This window comes from Mandrillus leucophaeus, unplaced genomic scaffold (assembly GCF_000951045.1).
Source record: "Mandrillus leucophaeus isolate KB7577 unplaced genomic scaffold, Mleu.le_1.0 Scaffold1081, whole genome shotgun sequence".
Lineage (NCBI taxonomy): Eukaryota > Metazoa > Chordata > Mammalia > Primates > Cercopithecidae > Mandrillus > Mandrillus leucophaeus.
In genome coordinates this window covers 636936-649482 of record NW_012098999.1, presented here as the reverse complement: position 1 = coordinate 649482, position 12547 = coordinate 636936, and the positions used below count along the sequence as shown (strand labels likewise).

Sequence of the window (12547 nt, the reverse complement as noted above, 5' to 3'; positions counted from 1 at the left end):
CACTTCTTAATGAATTTTGCTGTGATGAATTGGTTGGACAATTGAATTCCATTTGAATTGGTTTTGCTCATGTAGACACAGCCTTTAAGCTGAGGGAATAAAGCAGGCAAGCAAAAAAGGGATAAGAAATAGCAAAAGCTTCAATGAATGAGGCAAGCATGCATGCTTTTACACCTAACATAGTTAGTGCATTAGTTAGGTCTACCCAGCTGCAACAGAGTCATGCAGCACTAGAGTATCCATGAGAGCTAATGTTTCTGGTTTTATAAAGATGACTCGTAAAACTACATGTAAAACAACTTAGGAAGCTACCACATAAAATGGTGACCTTCAGATGAACCAAAATGGATATTTTGGTCACATCCAGTTCTGTTGCTTTTATGTAGATCCACTCATCACACAGTAGAAAGGCACTGATTAATTCCAGCAAGCAACATATTCACAGTTGTCTTCATTTTTCAAAGTTAGGAAATAGTTTTCTCATTACAATGTTCTTTATTTTTTATTAGAGTGAGGTATTTTATCACAATAAATGTGAAAATAAATGTAATCTGCATGCAAAGTTCTAGAAGTGCATTGGAATCAACCGGGAACATTTTCAGTGGTCACATTTAACTCATATTTTTATGTGCTTTTGCACTCCAGTGAGACTCTATAGTGATTTGTCTCATCTGTTTTCTTACTACTAAATATTGTCAAATATTTTTAAAGATGTAAGCATTTGTGATAATGATGGAAATCACGAATTATAAGTCATGTCCTGATTTTCATACTTAAGTGGTCTCTAAGATTAACATCAAAATTTAAAGGATGAAAAAAATGTTGTCTGGAACACCTTTACAATTTCGATAAGTTATACTTATTGTACCTGTGGCTTTTACAAAGGGTAAAGTGGTGAAATTACAAAAATACCTCATGGTATTGTACGCTTTGAAAAGGTAAATTACATTCACATTTATGCATTTTTAGAATATGCCTGATGTACAAATGTGTATTCTTTTTACAGCTAAACGTATTTGCTCACATTGTATATGTAAAATTATTAGTCCCTATGTAACCACAGTTATTAGGTTTTCAAACCCATGTTAAGTATTGTTTTTTTCAAAAAAACTGCAAATTGCTTCCTGTGTCATAAAGTAAGAAGGGTTAAAACTTATTTATTTTATTTATAAGAAGAGTATCATCATAGGAGCTCATCCCCACCTCATCCCCAGGGGTCACATAATAAGCAGTCATAGAAACAAGTTTGCAGTTGACTGTACCTTGCATAGAAGCACTGTCATGAGGAGTCCCATTGTTTTCTATTTCAATATCTGGAATTCCAGTATCTGAAATAAGTGACATGCAAGATTAAGGTACAATGAGGTGGTTCCTGATTTCATTTAAAAGGAAAACTCCAGTAAGCCAGTACTTTGGTTCTACAGATAACATAAGACCTTGGGTGGCATTTTCGTTTTTTGTATGTCTGTTTTTAACGGCAAGAGGGAGGATTATAAACTGCAGCTGAATCTTACAATTGAGCATATATTTCTAGGTATATTGTAAATACCTCTATTTTTTTCATTCTCTAAAAATAAATCTTAGCAAAATAGTCTGTCCATTAAAACCCCCTAAGACTGTCAGGTTAACTTGCCCCCATCCTCATGCTATATTTTCCCTTTGTAAGATGTGATTCATGATATTATTTATGATATATATATACACACACACACATACACACACACATATATGTGTGTAATATATATATCCACATATATGTGTGTATATATATATAAAGTGCAAGTGAATACCAAAATATTCATTACGGTTTGTGGTCTTCATGTATTACTGGCTCTCGGGGCAAATGTTTTATGATTGTGCTGCTCAGGTAAAAGCTAGTAATTTTGATGTAAAAAGGTTCTGTTTGTGTGTGTACACATTTATTTGAACATTTACTTGAAATTGGGTCTGAGTGAGATGAAACAATGTTATGAGGCCTCAGAATTAAAAATAGAATCAAAAAAGTTTGGAATTAAGATCTTTCATAATTCAAGCATCTCCATTTACAGGATCTGCAGGGATTTACTCAGAACATGTTTTCTCAACCCGGTACTCCTTAGGCATGGCAACACTGATGGAATCTGCATTAAAGGAACAAGCATTGCATAGCTAATCAAAATACAGTTCACCAAACAACAGCATATTCTAACATGAAAAGATCTAATGCACCTACATTTTAGGTGCAGGGTGGTTATCAGTGTTATTGCTTCTACTGCAGAAGTCTGTAGGATTTCCTATTATTCCAAGGCTATTTGTATCTCCTGAACAGTGGTTATTTTGACTGGTTTTAATTCATGCTCTAAAATACTTGGTCTCAAATTGATTTTTTAATCATTCCTGGACAAAATATATCCGTTTCCCTCTCCCTTCCTTTCTTCCTGCTTTCCTCTCTCTTTTTTTTTTTCCCCTTCTTCTATTTTTCTTAAATCAGTTTTGCTTTGTTTACCTTGAGAGTGAAAGTCCAAATCAGACATTACCTTTTAACATCCTCAGGCCACTGTCACTAGTGGTGGCTTGCTTAAGTGCCTGCTCCACTTGCTCTCGGCGCTTTGATTCAAATTCCAAGGCTTCCTGCAATTTTCTCTTGGTTTTTTTCTCCTTTTTCAGGCGCTTTTGCATGGTAGCTGAAATGTAAAAACGTAGCTTGCAAAGACTTGAGCAATGAAATATGGATGCCAGTTTTGATGAATTATAAGCCACAGATATAGATACAGAGAGATATAGAAATGTTTCACTTGACATATGATTAGCGTTCTTTTGGTACTAATTCTCATTAGGGTCATCTAAAGAATGCTTTGTATACTGTATTTCAATCACACAACTGACTTCTTTCTATTTTCACACTTCCAGAGTGTATGTTCTGTAATACACATGCATTTGTATGACGGTGGCAGTGGTGGTGGAAAATTGTCTTCTACTTTGACTCTCTATATGCATTTAATGATTCATTAAACATTTTATAATTCTCTCAAGAAAAATATTCTTTTTATTCATCAGGTTACTGATTACTATTCATATTTCAAAATGCAAAAAAATCCTGAAAATATCTATTAGCTTGCAAAATATAGTCCTTAAAACTGAAAATGGCAAGTGTCCATTCCTCTGAAATGTTACCAGTTGTAAAGGCAAATATCTGCCTGTTTAATGTACATATTATCAATCTCTCTCTCTCTCTCTCTCTGCCTCTCTCTCGCTCTTTCTCTGCATGTGTATATACAGTCATAGGCTGCATAATGAGATTTCAGTCAATGATGGACCGCATATACAATGGTGGTTCCATAAGATTATAATGGAGCTAGAAATCCCTATCACCTAGTGACATTGTAGTCATCCTAATGTCCTAGTGCAATGCATTACTAGTGGGTATGTGGTGATGATGGTGCAGATAAATCTACTGTGCTGCCAGTCATAAAAATAAGAAACTTTCAAGTAAGAAAAACACTTTTATCTCAGTTTTACAGATGAAGAACCTGAGTCCTTGAAAGGTCAAGAAATTTACCCAAGAAAACACAGCCACTAGTTTTCAAAGCCTGAAGACAAAAGATAACATAGGTAGTTGTTTCAAAGCCTAAAGACCATATAATTGGCCAGGGGACCAAGGCAGGTGACCTCCAAGGTTTCATGTAGCTATATTATTCTATGGTTTTAAGTGTTTAATCTGCAAAAAAATATTATTATATAAGTGTTTTTAATCCAAGTAACACACTATGACTAGTAACCAAAAGGAAATTAGGTAGAAATTGTTTCTGAGTGTGGAACATTGTTTCCTTCGATTAGAAAAAAAAGTTTTGTAAATTATTTTAATACATACATAGTTTTATATATAGTTATCTATAATTTTATGTATGTAGTTACATATATTCTTCATATATATACACATACATATCACACACACACACAGACGGACATAGCATGTTTACTGTATCTTTGGAGAGATGTTATTTTATGATCATAATATCAATTTCCCCTCTGTCTTTCCCATCACGTGACTTTAGGTAAAGAGTAAATTCTTTGTCATTAAAAGTGGGGTATACCGGGTGTGGGATCTTTAATGAAGTAAAAGAAATTTTAATAATTATCTAGAACTACTATTGTAAAAGGTGAGGATACTGATATTCAGAGAGATGAAGTATATAGTTTCTATAGATCAATCAAGATGACAAAGTAGTTTCCTATAATTATGGTAGTCATTACATACAAAATGCTAAAAAAGGTGCTTAGCTACGTATTAGACATTTGATAAGCATTAACCCTAGTAATATTAGTAGTCATGATAATGGCAGTAGTAGTAATAACGAAAGCAATAGTATTAGTGGTATTATTATTATTATATTGTGATAAATGCTACATTTATTAAATAAAAATACTTCACAGAAAATTTGGTAATAGATACAATATTATACCTACCATGTCTAAGGACTTTTTAAAAAACAATAGATATGAATTATAAATACAGACCTGATGGGTCTATAAAAAGTCAGTGAACAGAAATCAAAATAAATAGATCCCTAAAAGTTAGAAGCCAATTTTACCATATGTAGTGGATTTTCATAAGCCAATTTAAGAGTCTTATTATATTTAACATACAATTTTTTTGGATGTTTGGTATTAAGGAACTCTCTACTAAAGAAATGTGAGTTATGACTGTTAATCATAATATCATATTTTGTATACCAAATATCAGAAATATATCAATTTCTCCAAACATTAAAAAGATGGTTTAGTCTTTGCTTTGTAGTATTTCATGAATTTGACAAGATAAGCAAAACGGGCTTAATTCTTTTTAAGTGCAAAGACTAAATCTCCATTTTGAATGAAACCAATGATTCCTAGGCCCTAAGGAAAATATATAGTATGTTTTCCATTTTATAAAATAAATTTCAGAGTATAATATGCTACTTTCAATTAGTATAAAGTTAGTAGATTTCATGCAACTGTAGTCATCTTTCTTTGTTCAGGTAGTTATATTTGGATTATGGATTTTCACACCTTTTCTTTGCCTGTCTTTTCCACTCTCTTTGCTAATTTTAGGCTTTGTGACCCCCTACACAGAAGAGTAAACAGGGAAGGGAAAGAAGTTGAAATTCATAAATGTCATGTTTATGGCTGTTTAGTATTTTATGATAAATATAGGGAAGATGTGGAAATTATTGACTAAAGTGAAGTTTTTAATTCTCTGTGGTTTTGATATGAACTATTCTCATTTATTCGTTAATCAAGTGGCTACTCACAGTTGGAAAGTTAATCCTATTTGTGAACAATTCTAAATATCTCCATTCCTTCCCTTTTGTCTTCCATATTTCCGCTACTCTAATTCAGTCCTCCTCACCACTGCCTGGATGACAGCAATCTCCTTTTGCACAGTTTTCTTTTTCTCTAGTTTTATATGCACTCCCCCAATCTATTCCCAACATGGTGGTGATTGATCCAATTGAAATCAAATCAGATCATTCCACTGCGTATCTTTTAATATTTCACATCACCTACAGGATAAAGTCCAAGCTTTCACATGATTAAAATTGTCCTTCATAATGCAGCTTCCACTCCCAACTTTCTCCATCATCTCACACTATTCACTTCAAAAACCTCAACGACATTATAATAAATTGTATTTAGTTATGCATGTATGAAGTTTCTTGTCCCCAAGCCTTTGCTAACTGATACCTCTGTCTAGCTTGCCCAAATCACTTAGGTTTTCTTATATATATACACACACACACACACACACACACACACACATATACATATATATATATATATATATTTGCCTCCTGATCTTTCAAGATTCAGATTCAGGTGTCAGTATCAGGAAGTGTTCCTTAACCACCGTCAACAAACTAAGCTAACTACTCACTCTCTGTATAATCATATTGACTGGACATGGCTGCTTTTGCCACTTTGTGTTAAAAGTAAACGATTGCACTAGCTCTCTAAAACATAATCCTTCCAAAACAGAGACTGTTTTGTATTCGTGTTATAATCCCATAATCTAACACTGTGCCTGGCAAAGGGTATGCATTCCATATATAAGGAATTGTTAGATTATTTATATTCAGGTGAACTTTATGAAATTGTGAGATAACAATAAATATTCATGTTTCCAAATCTGCAGCTGGCCCAAAGTGCAGACATAATTCATTTTCTTTTAGTATAAAGAGCGATGTTTTGGTTTATACACAGTACTTAATTCTTAGCTTATCATTTGTTTTCGGCAATTCCAAGATATCTCAGAGAATATTTCTATTAGTATTGAAAATACCTCCAGCATAATATTCACTCTGTAATTGAACTTGTAAAACTTACTTCTGCTTTGAAGCTCAACTGCAAGTTGTCTTTCAAGGTTTTCTCTAATTTCTCTCTCCCTATAAAGCTCCAGTCGTAGCTCCTTCTTTTCTTGTTGAATCTGCTTCTCCTGGATGCGAGCATTATCCAAAGCCACTTTCAGTAGACCCTGTCAAGGTACAGGAAATGACATGCAGTTCATCTTATCTGTTTTAATTTATCAAATATAAAATAATATATGTAGGTGCTAATGTCTTGTATTACATTTATTTTGTTTATAGAAATATTGTTGACCTGAATGTTGGTCAACAGAGTCTCCACGGAGGACAGACTATCAGCGAAAATCAATGGTCCAGGGAATCCAGCGGGCAATGCCTGCCCAGGAGTCAGCTGTATCTTGTCCAAGGGTGACTTCATTATTGGAATTTGTACTGGTACCTCTTCTGCAAAAACAAAATTAATATCAGAAGGTTCACAGATTAAGAGCTCAAAAGTCTCACTATGCCACCTCTACCAAGCATCTATAAAGATTTTGTTTCTAAAACTAAATGACTGACATTCTCATGATTAGAAGTCATATTTATTCTCCAGCTGCCTCTAATTTCAAAAAATAAATATTTCAGTAAAGAACTTGTGAAACTGAAACAATGCTTATGGCTAAAGAGGTATAAAATCTGCAGAAAAAAATTTAAGATACATACAATTGACATATGTGTTTATAAATATCTATAAGTTAAATACTCAGATCACTTCCTGGAAAAACATAAGCAACATTTTATTTTTTCTTCTCTAAATCTATTAATCTGTCAATCAATTTATTTATCTTGATTATTTTAACAGCTTTAATGAAGCATAATTTACATAAAATAAAATTCACCTATTTTAAGTATACACTTCATTTTTAGTAAATTTCTAGAGTTGTCTAATCATCACCACAAATCTATTTTAGAACATCTTAATTTCCCCTATAAAGACTCCTCATGTCCATTTACAATTAATCTTCTTTCCCACCTCAGCCCCTAGAAACCATTAATCTGCTTTATCTCCAAAGGTTTGCCTTTTCTGAATGTTTCATGTAAATAGAATCCTACAATACATGGTTTTTTGTGTCTGACTTCTTTCTCTTAGCATGTTTTTTAAGCTTATCCATGTTGTGGCAGGTATCGGTGGTTTATTTTTATTGCTGAATAGTATTTCACTTCATGAATGTACTAGCTTGCATTTAAACATTTTCTAGTTGATGACTATTTGGATTGTTTCCACTGTTACTTTTTTTTTTTTTTAATACTTTAAGTTCTAGGGTACATGTGCATAACATGCAGGTTTGTTACATATGTATACATGTGCCATGTTGGTGTGCTGCACCCATTAACTCGTCATTTACATTAGGTATATCTCCTAATGCTATCCCTCCCCACTCCCCCTTCCCCACAATAGACCCCAATGTGTGATGTTCCCCTTCCTGTGTCCAAGTGATCTCATTGTTCATTTCCCACCTATGAGTGAGAACATGTGGTGTTTGGTTTTCTGTTCTTGTGATAGTTCGCTGAGAATGATGGTTTCCAGCTGCATCCATGTCCCTACAAAGGACACGAATTCATCCTTTTTTATGGCTGCATAGTATTCCATGGTGTATATGTGCCACATTTTCTTAATCCAGTCTGTCACTGATGGACATTTGGGTTGATTCCAAGTCTTTGCTATTGTGAATAGTGCCACAATAAACATACGTGTGCATGTGTCTTTATAGCAGCATGATTTATAATCCTTTGGGTATATACCCAGTAATGGGATGGCTGAGTCAAATGGTATTTCTAGTTCTAGATCCTTGAGGAATCGCCATACTGTTTTCCACAATGGTTGAACTAGTTTACAGTCCCACCAACAGTGTAAGAGTGTTCCTATTTCTCCACATCCTCTCCAGCACCTATTGTCCAGTGTTACTTTTTATTTCATGGAATATCCCTTATCAGAAAATAACATGTATGACATAAAATCACAAGTTACACATATTCTCTTTTATTTTTATGCTGTATTCTTCAATAGTCTCATTACTCAATAAAGAGCTATGAATAGAATTTTTGTTTATAAATATGTTTTATATTTGCTTCAAACAGATATACCTAATTATAAAGGGAATCCCCTCCTACTTTGAGAACCCTGAACACTTGGTTATTCTGGCTGACAATCTTTCATATGACCTGTATGAATCAGATAAATTGTCTTCTGTAAATGCATATGTAAAAAGAAACTGCCACTGAAAGGTAATCTTGGGATGTTAACGAAACAAATTCAGTTACTCTTAATTGGGTTCATCAGCAGTGAATTATAGCACCTCACACAGTTACGCTGCTCACTGGAGTATCTTAGTTTCATCAAGAGAGCACAGGCAAAGTTTAAAAAATATGCATCTCTCTGGTCAGAAAAAAAATTCAGTGACTCCATATATTCTAATGAGACTCGCTCAACAAAAAAGACTTGGCTTAAATCTAGACATAACCAATTTCACATGGTTTGGAAACAACAACCAAAAAAGGTCTCTTGGTTCGGGTTCCTGTAGGTTTGGAATATGGATTTGTCATATATTAAGACTCCATTTTGCAATTGCAAGCAGCCTACATATGCAGTGTGCAGAGTCTTGAGCCCATTAATTTAACAGTTACCGTTTGCTGTGGAATTTCTCGTGTGGGAAGTTGTGCCATTCATTTGTGGGAAACTTCAGTGAGATTACTTAGTACTATCTCTGAATAAAAGGCTCTTAGTATGTATCACCTTTACATTTTTTATTTTTCCAAACCAACAGCAATTTTAAAAATGCTATATGATTTTATTAGAGTCAACAGTTTCACACTGTTTGAATCCAAATATTAAAAAGAGTATTTGTTTATTGACCTTAAATAATTCAATAAAATGCATGAACTATATCATTAATTTTCTTTTTTTTAATTTATAAAGAACATAAATTTATTCTCTCACAATTCTTGAGGCTTGGAAGTCAAATATCAAGGCACTAGAATATGATGAGGACCTTCTCACTGCATTCTCATGTGGCACAAGTCAGACACACAAGAGAGAGTGAACTCACTCTTGCGAGCTCTTTTTATAGCTTATTAATCCCTTCGTGAAGACGGAGCTCTCCTGACCTAAACACCTTTCATGAAGTCACAACTCTCAACATTGTTGCATTGGAGATAGTTTCCAATACCTTACCTGGTGCAGTGGCTCACGCCTATAATCCCAGCACTTTGGGAGGCCGAGGCAGGCAGATCACCTGAGGTCAGGAGTTCGAGACCAACCTGGCCAACATGGAGAAACCCCATCTCTATTAATTTTCTTTAGCACAGAAAGCTATGAGAATAACTTCCCAGAAATTATTTTTTAGTAAAGCTTTAAAAACAGTATTTTGTTCACAGATGCAAATGTTTTCTACAATTCACTTGTAGTTTATTTTCATACTCTAGTTATATAACTCTGACTATTTAAAATTAACCCTAAACTCTTACAAGACATTTGCCTCTCTACTTTTTTTTTTTGGTAAAGTCAGTGGTAGGTTTAGAAGAGTTAAACTATTCCAGAGAGAATCAGCACATTATCACCAATTCTGTGACCTTATTCAGCTACATGGTTTCATTTGAAGTATTATCTCATAAAAACAGTATTAAAACATGTCTTAGGCAGCAGCTCTAAGGTTTCTAAGGTACATTTCGCAACAATTAACCACAATGTGATGCTTCAATTGCATTATTTGATGTCTATATTTAAGTACTATTTTTTCCTTCTCCACATGAATGCATTAAGTGGATGGAATTACTTTATAATGATGATATATCAATATTTATAACAGCTAGAAAGGTTCTGTACTTTTATACTGATGTTTATAAATCTTCAAGTATTAATTTATGTAGCCTGGAAAAGCTACTATTATAAAATGAAGTGCTACAAAGTTATAACATTAACTTCCTGCTGATTCAGAGACAATATAATCATTTCCCTGAATAAATATTTTGTGTCAAGGACAGAGCTCTTAAAATAATGGATTCATTGTTACATATCACCTACACATATGTATAACCTCAGTGGTGAGACTCTGAGGGTTACTTTACAAACAAGATAGCTGAAAAGGAAAGCAATACATTTAGTACGCACAAAACAAAATTATAACTACATTAAATTTGTTAGAAGTCTTCTATTTGAAGATGAAAAAAATGCCATTAAATTGGCTGAAAGGAAAATTACTATTGACGATGAAGACAGGTTGCATGGTCTATGGTTTATAATGTTGCTGTACAGTAAATTGGAGTTTCAAAATAGTATTACTCTTCTTTAAAGAGATAGACACAGCTGAATTAGGTGTTGCTTGCTGCAGTGAGGATCAAATACAAAAAGAATCATATTTCATCAGACCTAGTCAACACCAGGAAAATAAATAGAAATATAAGAGGTATGCAGGCAATGATTCATTTTGATAATCTGGCCCAAGAGAGACACATAGAGACAGCACACGGATCTAAGCTTCTATCAAAAGACAAATAGGACACAGAGGGTGGGAACTGGGATGACAGTGTAGCAGAGGTCACATCGATTTTCAGCAGCAGTTTTAACATGGATGAGATAACCCTGGACTCTATTTGGCCCATTGTTCATATCCTACCTGTCTCACAAGCAATAAATTTCCTAGTCCTAGAAAAAGGGCCATAAAGAAGAAGGATTCTACTTATGACTTCTTATGATTAAGTTTCTGTGCTAACCAAACATGCTTTTCAGACCAAGGTCACATTGCATGTTAAGGTCCATAATAGCCCAAAAGTAGTGGAAGTGTATTACGTTTTAGCGTATGCAAGAGGAAACTTTCAAACTATTCATCAGATTTTTTTTCCTATTTAACTCATTTGCTACAAAAATGAATGGTAAATGAATTGGAAATCAATTTCAATCTTGTAATATATTTTTACATCTGAACAGCATCCGAATTCTTTTCAGAATGTAAATAGGTGCACTGTCATGCAGGAATTTAGTAGATAGGGTTGAAAAATCCTAATTGGCAATAAAATTTTAAATGGGCAAGTACTAGAAGCATAGGCCATTGGTTAAATAAGAGCATCTCTTACTAAACACAGGAAAAAGGATTTTGATTTTTTTGATTTAAAAAGCTGGTATTCAAAATGTAAATAGTAAAAGCTTTATCAGTACATAGAACATAATAGTATAAACTTCAAAGTAAAGATAGGAGAACTGCTATTTAGTCAAGGACATGAGCGACCTCTCCAGTTATTAAAGCAAGGTGGAAACCACTTTTATTAAGCCTGTTTGTTAAACCTGCCATACATACTTTGTAATAGCGATTGGGCATCCACTTAGAGAATAAGTTCTTCATTTTAATGTATTTCTTAGAGTCCAGATGAATAGATAAAAAAGTTGATGAGAACTTTTGTAGGAAAAAAAGATAAACATATAGTGAATACTCAAAATAGAAAAATCACCCAGAAAATTAAGTCCAGGCTGCTAGAGGCTCTCTACATGACTCTAGAGCTTATTTTCCCATTTTTCATGGAGTGTCTCTCCTCTGAGCTTTAAGGATTGTGATACAGGAATATAAACTTAACACAGCTGACTACGCCAGCCGTAGAAAAATGTAGCTCCCTACCAGGTCATCAGTTTTATTCGTTATCAAGTAAATTATACTTTATTATTTTTTTTGAGAACTTTTGCCTAAATACAGCTGTCCCAAGTGACTCTTTTATTTTTTATTTTTTTGGCAATGTCATTATTATTACATTCAGGACAAGTGAGACACCTGTTTCCCTCTCACAAACTGAGGAACGATTACAACAATAAAATGACCAACTGCTGTGTAATGTGACCTGCGTGAATATAAGGAAGTGTACATAGTTTCAATGACTCCTCAAGCATTGCCATCATCAAATGTGGAAAAGAAAAGCTTGATCCCCAAATTGTTGTATTTCTTTAAGGAGATGAAATAAAAATAATACAGATAAATGAAAACAGAAAGCTAATAGCAAAGGAATGAAGATGTATCAGCCTGAGAAAGTGACACAGATACTCTAAAACCAATTATGCCCATTTGCTGTGGATCCTTAGATTAGCAATTTCACATAACAGGCTCCTTTATAAATCATGTATTAGAATTCAATCGTCTGTCAGACAAAATACTATTCCAATAACAAATATTATGTTCAATGAAAGGTTTGGAAGAAGTATGATACCC

The 12547-nt window shown here is 33.7% G+C and overlaps 1 protein-coding gene across 2 annotated transcripts in view; it reads right to left on the bottom strand.

Annotated features, from left to right (window-relative positions):
* The window catches only part of LOC105544577 (dachshund homolog 2), a 311959-nt gene that overhangs the window by 15308 nt on the left and 284104 nt on the right, over window positions 1–12547 (bottom strand). Inside the window, exons 6-9 of one of the 2 annotated variants that reach the window (XM_011987135.1) lie at window positions 6586–6764; window positions 6343–6490; window positions 2517–2663; window positions 1263–1328 (exon numbers count right to left, since the gene is read on the bottom strand). In XM_011987135.1, the coding sequence (XP_011842525.1) occupies window positions 1263–1328; window positions 2517–2663; window positions 6343–6490; window positions 6586–6764 (540 nt within the window). The remainder of the gene's footprint in view (window positions 1–1262; window positions 1329–2516; window positions 2664–6342; window positions 6491–6585; window positions 6765–12547) is intronic. The other variant, XM_011987142.1, reaches the window with a different exon arrangement.